The sequence below is a fragment of the Andrographis paniculata genome, unplaced genomic scaffold (assembly GCF_009805555.1).
Source record: "Andrographis paniculata isolate CXL003 unplaced genomic scaffold, ASM980555v1 Contig32END, whole genome shotgun sequence".
NCBI lineage: Eukaryota > Viridiplantae > Streptophyta > Magnoliopsida > Lamiales > Acanthaceae > Andrographis > Andrographis paniculata.
The window spans coordinates 3,165,569-3,183,743 of NW_026137565.1; the positions used below are offsets into that span (position 1 = coordinate 3,165,569).

General features: G+C 34.5%; 4 protein-coding genes across 6 annotated transcripts; all 4 read left to right on the top strand.

Moving 5' to 3' along the window:
* The first annotated feature begins 1,639 nt into the window (after nucleotides 1-1,639).
* Nucleotides 1,640-5,226, top strand: LOC127247681 (uncharacterized). Of its 3 annotated transcripts, none has more exons than XM_051269646.1 (4): nucleotides 1,640-1,920; nucleotides 2,854-2,932; nucleotides 3,077-3,793; nucleotides 3,869-5,226. In XM_051269646.1, the coding sequence occupies exons 3-4, from the start codon at nucleotides 3,138-3,140 to the stop codon at nucleotides 4,980-4,982; spliced, it is 1,770 nt and encodes a 589-aa protein (XP_051125603.1). In that variant the 5' UTR covers nucleotides 1,640-1,920; nucleotides 2,854-2,932; nucleotides 3,077-3,137; the 3' UTR covers nucleotides 4,983-5,226. The 3 variants fall into 3 exon arrangements, with proteins under 3 accessions (XP_051125603.1, XP_051125602.1, XP_051125601.1); XM_051269645.1 differs by having other exon boundaries at nucleotides 2,854-2,893; XM_051269644.1 differs by lacking the exon at nucleotides 2,854-2,932 and having other exon boundaries at nucleotides 3,869-5,225.
* A 2,302-nt stretch (nucleotides 5,227-7,528) lies between these two features.
* On the top strand, nucleotides 7,529-9,482 carry LOC127247123 (uncharacterized). The gene is made up of 4 exons (XM_051268842.1): nucleotides 7,529-8,308; nucleotides 8,398-8,493; nucleotides 8,885-8,947; nucleotides 9,314-9,482. Exons 1-4 carry the CDS (start codon nucleotides 7,598-7,600, stop codon nucleotides 9,362-9,364), a joined length of 921 nt encoding a protein of 306 aa, XP_051124799.1. The 5' UTR covers nucleotides 7,529-7,597; the 3' UTR covers nucleotides 9,365-9,482.
* Nucleotides 9,483-12,815: 3,333 nt separating this feature from the next.
* On the top strand, nucleotides 12,816-14,887 carry LOC127247823 (multiprotein-bridging factor 1b-like). The gene is made up of 4 exons (XM_051269855.1): nucleotides 12,816-13,049; nucleotides 13,763-13,846; nucleotides 14,400-14,482; nucleotides 14,578-14,887. The coding sequence occupies exons 1-4, from the start codon at nucleotides 12,917-12,919 to the stop codon at nucleotides 14,695-14,697; spliced, it is 420 nt and encodes a 139-aa protein (XP_051125812.1). The 5' UTR covers nucleotides 12,816-12,916; the 3' UTR covers nucleotides 14,698-14,887.
* A 994-nt stretch (nucleotides 14,888-15,881) lies between these two features.
* LOC127247822 (putative pentatricopeptide repeat-containing protein At1g53330) lies at nucleotides 15,882-17,813 on the top strand. Its single transcript, XM_051269854.1, has 2 exons — nucleotides 15,882-16,267; nucleotides 16,350-17,813. The coding sequence occupies exons 1-2, from the start codon at nucleotides 16,211-16,213 to the stop codon at nucleotides 17,730-17,732; spliced, it is 1,440 nt and encodes a 479-aa protein (XP_051125811.1). The 5' UTR covers nucleotides 15,882-16,210; the 3' UTR covers nucleotides 17,733-17,813.
* Nucleotides 17,814-18,175: the final 362 nt, after the last annotated feature.

Consider the following 18,175-nt stretch of genomic DNA (forward strand, 5'->3'; position numbering starts at 1 on the left):
CTTCCGTTGGACTGCTTACAAGTCAAGCTGGACCTCCTTGATGATAGGCTAGACGGGTCAGCAAGTCCGTGTGCTACTTTGGATCGTATATTTAGTCGTGAATGTCCTTGGGTTGCGCCTGCGGAGTGACCCCAAATTAATTATTTGGGTGTGTACAATTATATTTCATAATGGTGAATCACACAATAAACTAAATATAGAGCGTGACCAAATGGTTCAAACTGCCGATTACAATTTGAAATCGCCAGTTTCGGTTTATCAAAAGATCAATCGAAATCGAACCTTCGAATTATGATTTCAATTCCGGTTTGATGATTTCAGTTATGATTTCGAAACCAAACCTTCTTAATTATAATTTTGATTCCAGTTTGATAATTTTGATTACTTTTTTCCAAACCGATGATTTCGGTTTAAAAATCGTATGTTTCAGTTTGAACCGTCCCTTTATATTTATTCATTTTTAATATTTTTTTTATATTTTCTATATTGTTTAAATTTTAATTTTAAAATTAAATTTTATTTACATATATATTATTTATTTATTTATTATGTAAAAATTATATAAATAATAATAATTGATTAGATTATATGATATAAAAAACAATCAAAACAATAAATCTAATAAGTAGTTAAATTAAATTTAAATTAAAAATTAAATTTAAATAGTAATATATTAAATAATAATATAATATAATATAAATTAAATACAATTATATAATAAAGATTCAAAAATTTAAAATAGAATCATTAATAAATATTTATTTGTATTAATATTATTTTATTTTATAAAAAATTAATAATATACTATCTCCAGTGAAATGATCCATTTGGATAGAAATACAATATTTTTTATGTAGACTAAATTAAGAAATTATTAATAAAAAATTATGATATTATTTTATTATTTTTTTAATACAAATAGTATTGTTAGTTTTTTAAATATTTTTAGCTTTGTATTTCAATAAAATATATGCAATAAATATCCTTGTGTAGATTATAGAATTTTATATAATACATATTAAAAATTTTATTTGTTTATTTATAATAACTTAATCTTATAAAAAATAAGAATTTTTTAATATAGATAAAAAAAAAAATTTACTTATTAAGAAAAGATTCAAGTTGATCAATAGAGTATAAGAAAAATTAATAATTTAATTAAATTGATTTATATTTCTTACACATCCTCTATCTTTTAAATTTTTTCTCAATTTCTTTTCCATTTTTTTCTTCTTCACCCACAGTTCCGACTCCATTTGTCACTCCATCGCTATTACCTTATTATACTAATTAATAAAATATTATTATTTATTAATTTTTCACCAAAACACAAAGCCTTTTCAAGGACAGAGAGAATATTTATTTTTATATTAAATTTTGATAATTAGATTTTAAATAAAATTAAAAAATGGGATTAATTCTAGCAATGCTGAATTATGCATTTAAGGACAGTATCTATGCCGAAAATAAAAGTATAAAACCGTGGTTTGCCGTTTGGAGAAAAGAGAAACACAAGTCGAACAGTACTAAAACCGGTTTCGGTTCGATGACTACCGGTTTGAAACCGTCGAACCGGAGGTTCCAATCGCCGGTTCGAAACCGATTGAGCAAGTATAATTTCAATGAAGAATTCCTTCTATTTTTTCAATCAATACTCATCCGAAACTATTCCCGATAATTCCAGTCCCAATATACTCTAATCTAACCTTCCGTCAGTCGCTTGGTCGCCGTCGCCGTCTTTCTCGGCCGGCTTCGTCTCTTACATCGCCAGGAAATTGTAAGGTCACTCATTCCCTTCTAATAGGATATATAGAGAAGCGACTGTGAGAATTTGACAAGGATTTGGAAGGCGGCGGATATACACCAACGGAAAAGGTGCAATTGCGGCGAAGAACGGGGGGCTTTTATCAACACAATCAGGTTTATGTGCTTATACATTGTCTCCGACGCTATATACGATGTCATAGCATGAATGAGCATTTGTTTTTGTTTTGGTTGTGATTTGCAGTCTCCCAGTTGGGTGAATACTTCAAAATCGTTCCAACGGACCTTTTTCTTTCTTTTTTTTTTTTTTCGAACTGTAATGGTAATTTGAGGTTGATTGAAATTTTGGAGAAGGTCGAGTGGAGACTCTTACTGATTCTGTGGACTTAGATTGAACTAAAGTTGGGAAATTGGGAGTAAAAATTGCAGTAGACATGGTTGGAGAAAAAGTAGAATCATGAAGTGGATAGGATTGAAATGGATAAGAAATCAATTACTAAGATGCAGTGTATCAAAATTGCTAGATTAGAGAGGCAATTCATTAATTTGTTAGTGTGAAATGTATTCAACTTTCAACTTTCTCGATGTTGAATCCCTGATCAGTAAAATCTTTTAGTGAGCCTCTATATTGAAAAAGGGCTTTACTTATGTTAAAAGGTAATTGGGAAGCCTTACGGTTTAACTGTAATTTGTTATTGTGGATATTTGGTTTCAATAACAAGTTGTATTTGATCAAAAACATTGACCTCGACCTGTGATTGTGGGATTTGCATCTTGCTGTCTTTGAGGGCTCACTGAGTATGCGGCCCTCTTCGTCGTACTCAATGGCTCTTAATACCATAATCTGTGTGTACATACTCTTTCAAGAAAACAGCATGACGTCGCATTCCTGCGTAATAATCAGATTTGATTTCCTGAAGTGCTCTGTTCATGGGCATAAAACAGATTGTTCTTGGAATGTTTCTTACATATTTTAGAGTTAAGGCATATCTTGATTGAAAGGAAACATGAAATACACTTAGTAGATGCTGGCTATTCTGAATTGGCATAATTGGTTATGACCCTTTTTTTTTTTTTTTTTATTATAAGACGTGGGAACCCGTAGCCGCTACCCGAAAGTGCGCACTGGGTAAGGGTTATGACTTATTTGATCATACTGAAGTTGAAGGTCATATAAGTTCCCTTATGTACATCTTTAAGTTTTTTTTTTCTTGGATCTGTGGATCATTGGATGTAAATATTTTTAAAAGCTTACTCACTTTCGTTGCATCTTACTTTGTTGTTTGTAAAACAATTATGTGCTATTTTGCAGTGCTGGGACAAAAGAATCTTCCGTAAGTTGTCTGAAAACACTTTTCCAATCTCTCGCTACAATGCTGCCCCAAAACCTCATCTTAAACCCACATTTCTCCTCCAAATTTCCCAATCCTCTTCTTGAAACCTTACCTCGATCACACCTTCCGCCATCCCGAAGATCTTCCAAGATAAAGATAATTCAGGCACGGGTCTCTAATTCTGATTTCTTCCTCCAGAATGCCAATCAGCGGCCTGATTTGCGAGCATTTGCCGGGCGGAGCAAAGATAAATCAGGAGGCACATCCGGTGGGCGCATTGAGGGCTACACGGAGCTCCGCCGTGAGGCTAAGCGGAATGCTCGCCGAAGGAGTAGAAAAATGGCAGAGAGCTTGTTTTATCGGCTGAAAAATCCTCACAAGAATTTCCCGGATAATTTTACAGAGGAGGAGCTGCAAATGATTGGTTTGGGGTATGATCGGATGGTGAGATTTATGGAAAAGGACGACCCTAATTTAAAGCATCCCTACGACTGGTACAAGTATGGAGAATTTGGACCCTACTCGTGGCGTGGCGTTGTTTTGGGAGACCCAGTCCGTGGTAGATTTAGCGATGAACGTGTCGCAATGATGGGTGAGGTTAGAGATCAGGAGGAGTGGGAGAAGATTGAGCAGTATGACATGGGCGTCGATTTTCAGAAAAAATTGGACTCCATGGATTCAAGCAAGAGAAAAAGGTATTCTTAAAGATTTCGAAGTAGACTTAGTTATTCAGTCAAAAGATAATCGAAATTCATACTCGACTTCAACAGGTATTACTGGGTATTTGTCCGGCATCCGAAATGGAGAGTTGCGGATTTGCCATGGCAACAATGGACGCTAGCATGCGAAGTGGCGGTGGAGGCTGGGGATCACCGGTTGGATAAGTGGACACTGATGGGACGGTTCGGGAACAATGCACGTGCGCTGATTACAAAATGCGCGGCGTGGGTGAGGCCCGACATTATATATGTTAAAAGGCCAGTGTATCAATGCCGCTTCGAGCCACAGGACGAGTTCTTTGCAGCGCTGGCACCGTTGCTCGATCCGGAGTCGGAGGAGGAGTACATGTGCGAGAGGAAACTGGAGGACGGGAGCATGGAGCTGTGCACGTATTTCGCAGGTTTGTGTAGGATCTTACGAGTGAATCCGAAGGCATTTGTGGACGACGTGGTGAAGGCATACGAGAAGTCGAGCGACGAGAGAAAATCCGAGTGCCTTGAGTTCTTGTTGGGCAACCACCCGGTGATGTTGTTGCATCCGTATACGAAGGAGTGGAAGGCGAAGTTGGAAGAAATGGAGTTGGGTTGCGATGCACCCGACGACGACGACGACGATAGCAATGTTGCTAACGGGAATGAGATAATCGATTGGGTCGAGGATGATGGCGGGAATTACGGCACTAACGACGACTACGAGGATGACGAGGACGATGCACCGGATGATACGATCGACGATGATGAGGAGGACGAAGGGAGTTTGGACCCGAAGGAAGATATAAAGTATTGGGACGAGGCGTTCAAGAAGGCGGTGAGAAGCAACGAGGCGATGGAGAAGATGGTGGAGATAAGCGTGAATACGACGAGCAAGTTTTATGCGGAACAGAGGCGGAGGAAGGAGGAGATGGAAGGAGACGGAGATGGAGATGGAGATGGAGACGAGCTAGAGATGCGGGGGAAGAGGGCGAAGATTAGTAGGGAAGAGTGGAAGGTGCTCGGGTACGGGCCGTATAGGAAGAGGGTGAAGAAGAGCAAGATTCCGCCGGAATTGTTTCTCCGGGCCGCCGTCCGGCCATTCACCTACCGGAATCTTGTGAAGGAGATTGTGCTTACAAGGCATGCCATTCTTGAGGGTGAGATTGGACCCATGAAGAAGAACAACAAGTGAAGTTACTGGACGACCTTTGTCGTAAGAAAGAAATTCAAACTACCATATCTAGGAGGGAGGGATTTTTAAGTTGTATTGTTTGTTGATGTAGCATCGTTTAATATATTTAAATGTTTTGCATGTTTACCTTTTCAAATATCAATTATATTTAAATAAAAGTCATTTAACCAAGAGTGAAAGTAAAGGACGAAAACGGTTCTACTAGTCATGGCGGGCTATGGTTCAAACTTCTGACGCCTCCAGCTCCACCTGTAATATATGATTTGCTTAAGTGTGATTTGTCTTATCGAATTTAGTTCGCAGAATATTAAGTTTGGCCGGGAATTTTTCGGGTAGCGACTGCAGATTATTATTATTATTATTATTATTTGTTACATTTAATTATTATTATTATTATTATTATTATTATTATTATTATTTGTTACAACTTTAAATGATATGGATGGATAGGTTATTGTTTCAAATGAGAAAATCATCACCAACACAAAGTACTTCTAGGTATGTTTTTGCTGTCAGTTAAGGGCGTTTGTTTGGGATTAGATTTTAAATACATTATTTTTTTTTTTTTAAAAAAAATATCAAATCAAACACTTAATTTTTATTTTTTATATTATACTAAAAATTAATTTAAGACTTGAAGGCAAATCTTTTCACCTAATCTCTCTGGGGTATCTTGCCATGGGGCCCACTATTTATGACCAACTATTTAAACATTTGTCTTCTGGTCTTCAAATATGAGTGCAGTTTTTATTATTCATATCACATTATATAACTATTCAAATTCAAAATTTTTACTATTCAAATTCCAATTCAAAATTCAAACCTCCAAACAAACACACCCTTAATGTAATTTTTTTTTAGTTTTTATATTAATTTATGTGTTTTGTGTTTTTATATTAATGTATGTGTATATTATGTATTGTGTAAAATTGTATTATATGTTAATATTGTATTTATTCTTATATGATGTATTGCATGTGTTTATATATTATTCCATTTGTTCCAGATAAATTGTCCATGTTATTGTAAATATGAGACTTTAGGTAAAACATAATTAGTAAATAATTAAAAAATATATTAGTAAAAATAATTGTTTTATAATAAAAATAATTATAAATTAATATTAAGATTAAGATAATTAAATAATATAATTAAGATTAAAAAAATTATAAATTATAAAATTTAAAATGTGATTAAAATGTATAGTTATATTTTTTTAAAAAACATAACAAATTAGACGAGACAGACAAAAATAGAAAATATGGACAATTTATAAGAAACGGAGAGAATATATTATTTGTTATTTGTTATATTATATTATATGTAGTAATAGCTCTTGTATATTTTTTTTACATTATAAATACATATGTATGATGTAGATAGTTGGTGGATGCTATGTGACCATTTCATTTACCACAACTACTATTTACTTTTGCCTATAGATATGCTTTCATCCATATGTTTGATGGGGGGATTAGATTTAATTTCCACTATTTATTTTATTTTTTTTCTCAAAAATATCAAATCAGACACCTATTTTTTATTTTTTATATTATACTAAAAATTAATTTTACATTTAAAACATCAGATCAACACCTATTTATATCACATCATACAACTATTTAAATTCAAAATTTTTACTATTTAAATCCCAACTAAAAATTCAAACCCAAACAAACACACCCTAAGAATGTATTCACTTCACTCATTATTACACACATATATATATATACATATATCTACATACATAAAATATACTCTCTGTCCAATTTCTATTGTCCTAAGTATATTTGCACGGTTTTTTAGGTGATTATCTTTTTGTCATGAATCGACAAATTTGCCCTTAATTGTATAGTAGAAATTAAAAGTAATAAATGAATGAAGTGTAAAAATGTAAAATTTGTGTTTAAAAAAGAAAATAAGACAATAATTGTTGGACTTCCTAAATAGAAAAGTATGACATTAGTTTGTGGACGGAAGGAGTATAATATATATATATTCATACATCCATCCATACGAATATATATATAAACTACGTACTTATATATATTATGTATATATAAATACTGATTAACAATATGAATAGTTAATATTTCTATTTGTTACTCTCATCATATTAATATTTACAACATTAAGAGTAAAATTTATATTTTATATTTTTAAAATTAAAATTAAAAATTCAAAGTGAAATTATTTTACAGTGCTATTGGGGTTTGAATTTTAAGTTTAACCTTAAAAATTTAATTGAAATAATTGTATAATATTTTATAAATAAATATTAATGTGATATTTTGAATATAAAATAAAAATATATTAAATTTAATATTTTTAAAAAAAATTAATAAATAATAAAAAATTATGAAAAGTTTGTCAAATGAAAAATGAAAAAATAATAATAACAATAATAATAATAATAATAAAATCTTATGACAGGTAGGTAAATGCAACTGATGTACCAATGTAAAACACAATAAAAGTACGAAAGTAATAATAACACCAAAAAAAAAATCACAAATGGCTCGTCCTGGTAAGCGTGTTGGGACATTCCTGATTGGTGATTTCCCCATCATTTTTAGGTCATCTTCCACTCCACTTGGGCAAACCTCAGCCTCGCCATGGCATGGCCTACTACTTCAATAGATCCCGAGCTTGAGCGCCGCCTTAGAGACGAGATCATTTACCTCCATTCCCTTTGGTACCAAGCCCCACCTCACCTCGCCGCCGCCGTACGGCACCGCCTCCAGCCCCTTCAAACCACCCAATTCAAGAGAAAGGGCACCGCAGCCGAATCGAACTCATCTCCCGGCCCCGAATGGCCAATTCAGGAGCCCAAACCCGACCCGAGCCCACAATTGGTTACCCCCGAGGAGCAATCGAAGCTCGCTTCAAAAAACGCTCACCGGACGGCTCTAAAAGCCGTCGCCCAATTCCTCACCGCAGCCGCCGATGATGATTCCGATGCAATTGCCGTCGCCGGTGACGACGATGATGACGATGACGATGATGACGACGAGTCCGCGGTGGACTACTCCACATTTTTCCACAAACTGTTCGACGAGGACGCCCAATTGCGGGAATTCTACGCAAATCACTACGCCGACGGCGTGTTCCCTTGTTTGGTGTGCGGCGGTTTGGGCGGCCGGAAAAAATGTAAGAATTTCAAAGGCTGTCTGCCCCTGGTGCAGCATTCAATCACCTTATCCAACACAAAGAATCGGAAAGCTCACAGGGCGTTAGGGCAGGCCATTTTACAGGTTCTGAATTGGAAAATGGATCAGCTCCCTGCTATTGCATCCTTGCTGAATAAGAACTCCGCCCTGGAAGAGGTGACGTAGAATCAATCATGGTGATTCTCAGACAGACAACAGTGGATTCTGCTGCAACAGTAAAGGAAATGCTTGTGTTATCTTTGCAGGGGAATGTTGCTGCTGATGGAGTTGCTAATGTTGAGGATGATCATGGAGGTCTTGATGCCGGCAATGTGCCCAAAAACGACCACCAAGGAAATGTGGTAGGTTTAGTTTTTCGAAAATTTTATCGACTGAATTTTGTAAATGTATCGAAATTGATTGTAAATCATGCTTGTTTGTAAGCGTTTAGATCAAATCTAGGTAAAAACAAAATGTTAGAAATTTTCAAATGATTTTGTGCTAATGTTACCAATGATTTGATCCAATCGCCACAAATATAAAAATATGAGCTTTAAATTAATAATATATATTGTTTCTATATTGTATTATTAAGCTCAAGCGTATCATATACATGTACACGATAATGTTGCATCCTTTTGAAATCTCGCAAGTTCAAACATGTCCTAACATTTATTTGTCGAAATGAATTTTTATTTGTTGTTTTCCGTGGGAGGCCGAATGGATAAAACGCCTTACTTTGTGTTCGTGCAGAATTCGTCAGCTTCGCCCAATGTGGAGAATCCGAGAATAACAGCGTCGGAAGGATTCACAAGTGTGAGTTTCTTTACCTTTTGTCTTTGTGTTATATTTTTCAGTTTTTTTGTGGTATATGTTTCTTTTTGTGATATTGGCCTAAATTCCGATTTAACCATTCTTAGCACAAACCGTAATGTTATCACGTTCTGTTTTCCGGGATAATTAGTTGTCTGTTTAGCTAAACGTTTCAAGATAGCCGCGAGATTATACATCATCGTGCTAATTTATGAAAAGACTCGGTGCCTAAATGCGCGTATGTTTATGTACGTACATCTGTGTGTTTGGATTTGATTGAGGTTGAACTGAATCGATATCAATTCATTTGAATTCCTTTTTACGCGTACGGGTTGCTGCTACTTATGCTGTTAATGTTGCTTGGTGTAGGTGACACCGGTCGAAATCCCGGGTGTTGGGAATGAATGCAGGGATTGGTGATCGACGACGACGACGACGATAACAATAACAACAATGGGTTCAGAAATTGGGGTATGTATTTATGAATGAATGTTTAAGTCTCTGTTTCAATAACAAATATAAATATATTTTTTTTTTTTTATGTTAAGTACAATGATACGCTAAAAGACAAATGTGTCTTTGTTATGAAACAGAAGTATATTATAATTTATTTCAATACAATATTGTATATTAATATAATGAAAATACTATTAATAATCCTCAAAGTAAACAGTTATTATCATTTCCAGTGTTAATATAACATAATATATAATACTCCGTCCATTAAAGTATTATTTTTATGATTTTTTTCCGTCCTATTTTATAGCATTTATTTTCTATTTTAAAAAAATAATCATATACTAATTTTAAAATATCTTTAATTTCTATATAATTACTATTATGCATAAAGTGAAAGAGCAAAAATATTAAAACATCTTACACACTTTGACTGACTAATAAAATAATATTATTTTTTAATTTACTACAAAATCTCAAAAGACCCAAGAGTATTAACTAACATCACATGTTTTAATGTTTTATAATTATCATCACGTTGATTAGCCTTAATTATAACAATTAGCATGGAAAATGTAATTACAGTAACTATCAACCGTAATGGTAGGATCCTGATTTTTTGTCTCATGCGATGAGCCATAATAGTTATACATGACAACCGACGCCAAATAACGCCAAATAATCTAACCCAATGCCATTAATGGCTCTGGGTTGGAGATGCTCAATTTTGGTGTTGGATTGCAGCAATCCAAAAAAATGGCGTTGCTCTGTATATATTTTTTAATTTTTTAAATTTTTTTTTTCTAAATTTTTTAAAAATTTATTTTAAATTTAAAATAATAGAAAAAATTGAATATTTGAAGAATAATAGTGAAAATAGAGTTATGGTTGAAATAAAATTAAAACTTGATAAATAGAGTTGACGAGTTGGAGATGGCCTTAGAAGTCAGCTAATTAAATAAGTGTTAGACATAGAAAAAAAATATGAAAAAATACTTTGTTCGATAAAATAAAAAGAATAGAAAATAATTATAGGTGACCAAAAAAATGGATCTCTAGAGAGTGTTTTTTTTTTTTTTTAATGATTCTATGTTTCTTTTTATACTATGATACAAATGTTTATAGATAAATAAAGTAATTATTAGCGACCAATTTGGAGATACTTGACCCGCGCATTGCTCGATGATTTGTGCAATCCTAAGAGTGTCCGATTAGTGTAATCAAGAGACTGCAATTTGCCTAGTGTGACTTGTCTGTCGGATCTACTTTGTAAGGTATTAAGTTCGGCCGGAGCTTATTCGGTGCGTACTTTCGGGTAGCGACTGCAGATTTCCACATCATTAAAAAAATAAAAAAAAACTGCAATTTGCGATTCTTTTTGTACATTTTTTATGTCATCAGAATTTAAAAATTTATAGAATTTGAGATACATCTCATATGATAAATTTTTTTATTTTAACTAAATATATACATCGATGTTTTTCGTATTTATAGGGTCCGCACTTAATCAGATAGGTTGGCTAGAACCTGCATGAAACTTTATCATGTTTGAAGCATGATCATCTATTTACACAATTGTATCAATTATGTGGTTTATTTGTTCATCACGGTTGAAGAATAATTTTTTTTGAAAATGGTGATTACGAGATTTTCGGACATGACAAAAATATTTCTTTTGTTCTATTCTTGTTGTTCAAATCAATTGTATCTGATAAATTGATTTCCAATGAACCTCGGGTGTGTTCGTTCGAAGGATTTTGGAAAAATCCTATTATTCATTCAAATTTTTTCTAAAAAAAAAATCAAATCAAACACCTATTTTTTATTTTTTATATTATACTAAAAATTAATTTTACATTCAAAATATCACATCTAACACCTATTTATTTCAAATCATACAACTATTACAATTCAAAATTTTTATTATTCAACTCACGATTCAATATCCAAAGCCCCAAACAAAGACACCCTTGGTATATTATTCATGCATGCTTGGCCATTGAATGATGCTCTAGTAGGGTTAGTAATGGCAACATATGATGGTGAGCCCATTTCATTATGCCAACGTTCAAATTAGAGCCGGCAAAAACTGACCCGACACGATAATCCGACACGACTCGACACGAAATAATTGCGTTTGGATCAAAGATTTCAACCCGATTATATATACGGATTGACACGAACCCGATACGATAATAAACGGGTCGGGTTAGGGTTGAGACTCTCAACTCGAACCCGACACGACAACCCAATTATAATATATTAATATTGATTAATATATTTATTATATATGTAAAATAATCATAATTTATTAATTTTATTATAAATTAATTTAAACTGAGTTCAATTTTAAATAAGTAAACCTAATTGACGCCTCAAACTAATAAAAACTAATATAACATGATAACACAACAAAAAATTATTTAATTTGAATCAAGAAATTCGACTTAATTTTGTATACGGGTCAACACGAGTCAACCCGAACCCGACACGATAATAAACGGGTTGGGTTAGGGTTGAGTAATTTAACCCGTTTAAAGTATTCAACCCGATTAGATCAATAAACACCAAAATCTCTCAAAACTCAAACCAAATCTACTAACATTTAGTTTAAGATATTATGGTTTAAATTTGGTATTAAAATAATGTATCATGATATATTTTACGAGAGGAAAAATATTCACTTCGTCCCAACTCAAAGTATTTTTTTTACAATTTTTTGTATGTCTGACTCCAAATTATTCATTTTCTATTTTAGTAAAAGTAATCATACACCAATGACAAAATATCTTTTAACTTTTACCTAAATTACAAATATACAATTACATATACAATTATTTTTTACATAAAGTCAAAAGGATAAGGTCAAAACCTCTTTCACGCTTCCACTAACTAATAAAATATAATTATTACCCGTAAGGATGACTTAGTGATGTAGAAGTCGGATGTGTGACCGTAAGATCATGAGTTCAAATCCTCGACGCCTCTGGTCACTTGCCACACATACTTCGTCTAGTGTGACTTGTCTGTTGGGCCTAGTTTGCAGGCTAGTAAATATTAGAGGCGCATCGAGAGAGTAATTATAAATTATAAAATTTAAAATATAATTAAAATATATCATTATATTTAAAGAAAAAACAAATTATATGGACTGAAAACAAAAATATATATATATATATAAACAATTTATACTAAACAAAATAAATATATTTTATTAATAAATTGATAATAAAATAAAGTATACTGAATTGCAAAACATTTATCAATATATTCCTGAAAGAAAATAATATATGCTTGTGTTGTGTGAATAGTATATCTGCTTTTTCGTTGGATAAGTATTCTCTTCGAGGGATAACGCAAAATGTCGCAGCCAAACACGCCCTAAAGATTTCCTGCTATATATATATATATATATATATATAAACATCACACGACGATCAGCTAGCTCGACTCTTCCCCAAAGGCCAAAGTCACGCGAACGCAGTCTCTCCAACGCATACCTAATCTAGAAGGAAAATGGCAGGAATCTCTCAGGATTGGGAGCCGGTGGTGATCCGGAAGAAGGCGCCGACCGCCGCCGCGCGGAAGGATGAGAAAGCAGTCAACGCAGCTCGCCGCACCGGCGCCGAGATCGAAACGATAAAGAAGTGTGCGTACTGATTTTTCGGTGCTTATTGTTTATCTATGCTTAGAGTGAGATTATTTGAGCCGTTTGTTATTCGGTATTTGTTTGCGCTTTTTCTTATTGTTCTGGATTTTAATTTAGGGTAATTTGTGCGTGGTATTGTGGGAACTGAGTTGTGGAAAATACAACTGGTTTTGATCGGGAAAGTATAACTTATAACTAGATTTGTTCTTTGTATTGCCTGTTTATTGACTGATAAATATTAGGTATCAACAATTTCAGCGTAGATGAGAGAAAATCTTGTGAATGCGGACTTATGCTTCCTGTGAGATTTTGCGTTGCATTTTTTCCTTTTTAGTAACTCATAGGTTTGTTTAGTATATTGGTTTAATCATGATATGAGTTAGTAAAATTCGTAGAAGGCTAGTTCCTCAGAACTTGTGTATATCTTCCAAGTTTTTGCTTAAAAAAGCACTCTTAGTTAATATATTGCGATACATTCCTTCTTTCTGATTCAAACAGAGAATTTTGCTACTGTACTTGATGTTACCAAAGTTGTTGCTCAAGCCCTTTCTGTTTTCCTTAGAGGGTTTTTTAAGTTGAGGTCTGATGTATTCTTAGATCATTGAATGTGAAGTATGTAATTTCTATTATTATTTTTTAAATCATTGTATATTTGCACCACTGTAATGGAGTGAACTGAGTTGTTTATAACATAATTTTGTGGTATTCTGCAGCAAATGCGGGGACAAATAAAGCTGCCTCAAGCGGCACATCTTTGAACACCCGGAAGCTTGATGAAGATACAGAAAATCTTGCTCGTGAGTTGGATATCTATATGTTTTATGCGTTGCATTTTGGTTGAATAGTGAAAATTTATATACTTTTCCATCCTGCTTAAACAGTATCTGATTGATTTTTTTTCCCCTTTGTAATAGGCATGATGTTCTCTATTTCTGTATGATAAAAGGAAAATTGCACATGACTAGTTTATCTAAATACCAATTTAGAGAACTACCTTGCCAAAGATTGAGAATAGATTATATAGTTCTTGACTGGATCATTAGAGATAATTGGAAGGATCAAACTTGCTAGCACTAATTTTAATTCAAAGTTTATATAGAACTTCCTTCCTATGAATGCTCAAAGAAAATCTTGTCAAATGGAACAACCGATACTTTTTTTTTCTATAATAGTAATTTACTTCGTTGCACAAGGGTTCTTTCAGGAATTTTATTGGATTTCTTTTTTGGGCATTTATAGAAACTCAGGGTAGTTTTTTTTTGGTGTCTCTCTACCATTTCATAATGGAAAAATATAAGCTTTGTCTTTCCAGATGTTTGCTTCTGTTTTAACATTTTCATTTTCTTGCAGATGACAAGGTTCCTTCGGAGTTGAAGAAAGCTATCATGCAGGCTCGAATGGATAAGAAATTGACACAAGCCCAACTTGCTCAGGTTTGTCTGTGTGTCACATTAGCCTAACAAAGACACATATTAAACTCGTGATTTTAACATTTATGATTAATGTGGACTATACCTTTGACGTGCAGTTGATAAATGAGAAACCCCAGATCATACAAGAATATGAATCTGGAAAAGCAATTCCCAATCAGCAAATCATCTCCAAACTAGAGCGTGCACTTGGTGCAAAACTCCGTGGAAAAAAATAGAACCTAGGGATCATGAACCTTGTGGAGTTCTACGTACCCTTTCTAGTCCTTGTAATGGTGGTGTGCATGAACTTTATTAACTTCCTTTTTCTCTGTCACGCGTCAAATTCTGATGAATGGTTTGGCTTTCATGATGGTTGTTGAATCCCTTGACCTTATGCGCATAAATAAATTGCAGCTCTTATTATGACTCCTTGTTTTATTTCCGTTTTGCAAATGCCTGCCTTTACAAAATTATCTTGCATGTCTGCTAAGACTCAATATGCACTTATATGCTTAGAAACCGTTATCTACAGAGCTTTAATAGATCTTAACCATTGGTGCTGCTACAAAGCTTGGTTTTCAGGTTCAAGAAATTTGCATGGTGGAGTTCATCCATTGGATTTAGGGTGGAATCCCGGACAATATTGTATGGCCTTCTAAGGAGGTATGTTATTTTGACCTTCATATTTTTTGGCAAGATAACATGATTCCTTGCGGTTGAATCTTACACGTTTTTGTGTATGTGTATTGTTAGTTAAGTTAATCCGGATTGTAGTTCAATTGAACTCGAGTCTGATCATTTTTGAAGCTTGGACTGATTTAGGAGATTAACTTAAGCTGTTTTCTAGATTTAGGGGAAAATGATTTAATATAAGAAATTCATAAATCTTGAAAGTTTGAATTGATTTAGGAGATTGAACAAGGCCTAATCTGAGGAGAAAATGATTTGAAGATTATCTACATTCTAACGTGGCCACGTTACCCAGTGAGTTGGTCAAATGTATCTGTTGATGCTAAACATACTATGTATCTTCAAACACATCTTGTCAGGGACAACAAGCATATGTGGGTTTTGAAATGCAAGAGTGTGTTTGGTCATAATATTACACGGATGTGTTTTGATTAACTTTCCAAATAATGTTGTGTTACTTCTAAACTAGATGATACATCCAACTGGTTGTGTCCATGTATTTTGTGTTAGTTTTTCAACAGTAAAATAAAATATAATTAAAATATTTATAATGAAATCAAAATTTTATGAATTTTTATATCCATTTTTTTTAAAAAAAATATTATCAGAATACTTTCAAAATATATACTTCTTCTATCTGTCATTTGCATCATTTTATTTAATATTTATTATTTGCATCATTCTATTTAACATTTATCATTTGCATCATTGTACTTAATATTAAAAATATTTTTTTTACTGAATGAATGAATGTAGTTTTATTAGTATTATAAGACACTGATAAAAAAATATTTTTGTAATTTATTTTAATTTGTATTGCATTGTGATATAATAATTAATATTCAAAATCATCACGCAAAAAAAAAATGGACCTTAGAGCCGTGAGAAGAAAATATAAAGTTTTCTTGTTAAGATAATCCGATGGCAATGTACCTCACTTAAGAGCAGCAGAGGAAGGGAAACACGGGCAAGTTCCGATAGTAAAAATCACAGTATATTCAAACAACACGGCCGTGTTGTTTTTATTACGCACAAAATGGCGTATGGCCAGGGTTGGAGATGGCCTCATCGTGGCTATCGGCGATGTCAATCTTGTCAACGTCCAGACGGCGGCGGGTATCGTCTTTACTGGTCTCTGCTCAATTAGGCTCGAAATATTTCAACTAAAACTCATCAGAATCAGTCCCCAAAAATGCAGAATAAATTGAAGAAAATCTCTCCGTTCAGACTCTCATCCCTTCTCCGCCTGGAAAAGGACCCAAACAAAGCCCTTCGTCTCTTCCTCACCCCCATTTCTGCAAACCCTAATCCCAAACCCTTCCGCTACTCTTTGCTCTGCTACGACCTAATCATCTCGAAGCTCGGCAAGGCCAGGATGTTCCCGGAGATGGAGAAGATCCTCCACCAGTTGAAAAACGACGCCCGCGTCATCCCGCCGGAGGTGATCCTCTGCAACGTCATCACCTACTACGGCCGCGCACGGTTGCCGGACAAAGCCCTCAAGGTGTTCGACGATATTCCCGCCTTCCGCTGCCAAAAGACGATCAAGTCGGTGAACACGCTGCTGAATGCCCTACTGAATTGCCGCGCATTTGACGAGATGAGGAGGCTTGTGGCGGCGATTGATTCTCACGCGCCGCCGGATGTGTGCACGTATAATATTTTGATAAACGCCTGCTGTATAGGGAATGATTTGTGGCGGGCACGGAAGGTGTTCGACGAAATGCCTGAAAGAGGAGTTCAACCAAATGTGGTGACCTTTGGGACTTTTATCCATGGCCTCTGTGCAAATTCAAATGTGAAGGAAGCTTTGAGGTTGAAGACAAGAATGGCGATCGAATTCGGCATTGCTCCGAATTCGCATATTTACACAGCTCTGGCTAAAGCGCTTTGCAAGGTGGGCGAATTGCACAAGGCGATCGAGTTGAAGGACGAGATGTTGGCGAAGAACGCGGGATCGGATCCCGCAGTCTACTCGACTCTCATTGCAGCATTTTTCAAGGTCGGCCGGAATAGGGAAGCCGGCGAACTGCTCGATGAAATGAAGAGAAACGGGATCAAGCCGGATACAGTAACCTACAACGCAATGATAAATGGATTTTGCAGAGCTAAGGATATCGCCTCAGCTTTTCGGGAATTGATCGAAATGGAGAAGGGAGAGTGCAAACCTGACGTTATTAGTTACAACTTGATCATGTCCGCGCTATGTCGAGAAGGAAAAGCTACCAAAGCCCGCGAGCTATTGAAAGATATGGCGAGAAGGAAGTGCGCCCCGGATATTGTCAGCTACCGGGTGGTTTTTGACGGCCTTTGCGACAAGAAACGGTTTGAGGATGCCGCTAGTCTTTTAGATGAGATGATTTTGCTCGGATACGTTTGTCCTTGTTCTAGCACGGCTAAATTTATCGATAGATTGGTCGGGCCGGGCGAGGATAGGGACGTGTGGGCGTTTTTGGTTCGGTTAGTGAAGAGGAATTCGGTCGACAGGTGTGTATGGAGACTCGTTTCTTCGTTGGCTTGCAATGACGATAAGAATATGGATGCTGGTAAGCTGTTTAATGCTCTTATAAGACATCGGTAGTCGGAGATTTAGAGATTTTGGTTAAAAAGATTGTTGGTTGAATCTTGTTTGTAGATAAATAAATAAATGATTTCTATCGCTTATAGCATTTACATCCTCTAACAGACATGATTCTTTCACTTGGGCTCTTGTGTCGCCGGAATATTCCGGACGGTTGGCCGTAATTTTGAATTATTGATCATATCTATTCGTTTGAGATGTTCTAACATGAGAATTAGACTTTACAAAATATTGTACGGACTCCGTCCAGCCAAGAAGTAAATACAGGGTTTTGCATCATTGTATTTAACATTAAAAATATTATTATATTTGTATAATTTATTCCAAAAATATGATTGTAATTGTATTATAAGAGACTAATAAATGCATTTTTGTCATTTTGTCTCGATTTGATATAATAATTAATATTCAAATATTAACACAAAAAATCACTGTATACTTTG

Excerpts from the sequence above, each read along its gene's own strand:
- LOC127247681 (XM_051269646.1), top strand. The coding sequence starts at position 3,138 with ATGCTGCCCCAAAACCTCATCTTAAACCCACATTTCTCCTCCAAATTT. Across the intron at positions 3,794-3,868 it reads GATTCAAGCAAGAGAAAAAG|GTATTACTGGGTATTTGTCC; the intron begins GTATTCTTAAAG and ends CGACTTCAACAG.
- LOC127247123 (XM_051268842.1), top strand. The coding sequence starts at position 7,598 with ATGGCATGGCCTACTACTTCAATAGATCCCGAGCTTGAGCGCCGCCTT. Across the intron at positions 8,494-8,884 it reads ACGACCACCAAGGAAATGTG|AATTCGTCAGCTTCGCCCAA; the intron begins GTAGGTTTAGTT and ends GTGTTCGTGCAG. Across the intron at positions 8,948-9,313 it reads CGTCGGAAGGATTCACAAGT|GTGACACCGGTCGAAATCCC; the intron begins GTGAGTTTCTTT and ends TGCTTGGTGTAG.
- LOC127247823 (XM_051269855.1), top strand. The coding sequence starts at position 12,917 with ATGGCAGGAATCTCTCAGGATTGGGAGCCGGTGGTGATCCGGAAGAAG. Across the intron at positions 13,847-14,399 it reads AGATACAGAAAATCTTGCTC|ATGACAAGGTTCCTTCGGAG; the intron begins GTGAGTTGGATA and ends ATTTTCTTGCAG. Across the intron at positions 14,483-14,577 it reads CACAAGCCCAACTTGCTCAG|TTGATAAATGAGAAACCCCA; the intron begins GTTTGTCTGTGT and ends TTTGACGTGCAG.
- LOC127247822 (XM_051269854.1), top strand. The coding sequence starts at position 16,211 with ATGGCCTCATCGTGGCTATCGGCGATGTCAATCTTGTCAACGTCCAGA. Across the intron at positions 16,268-16,349 it reads CAACGTCCAGACGGCGGCGG|AATAAATTGAAGAAAATCTC; the intron begins GTATCGTCTTTA and ends CCAAAAATGCAG.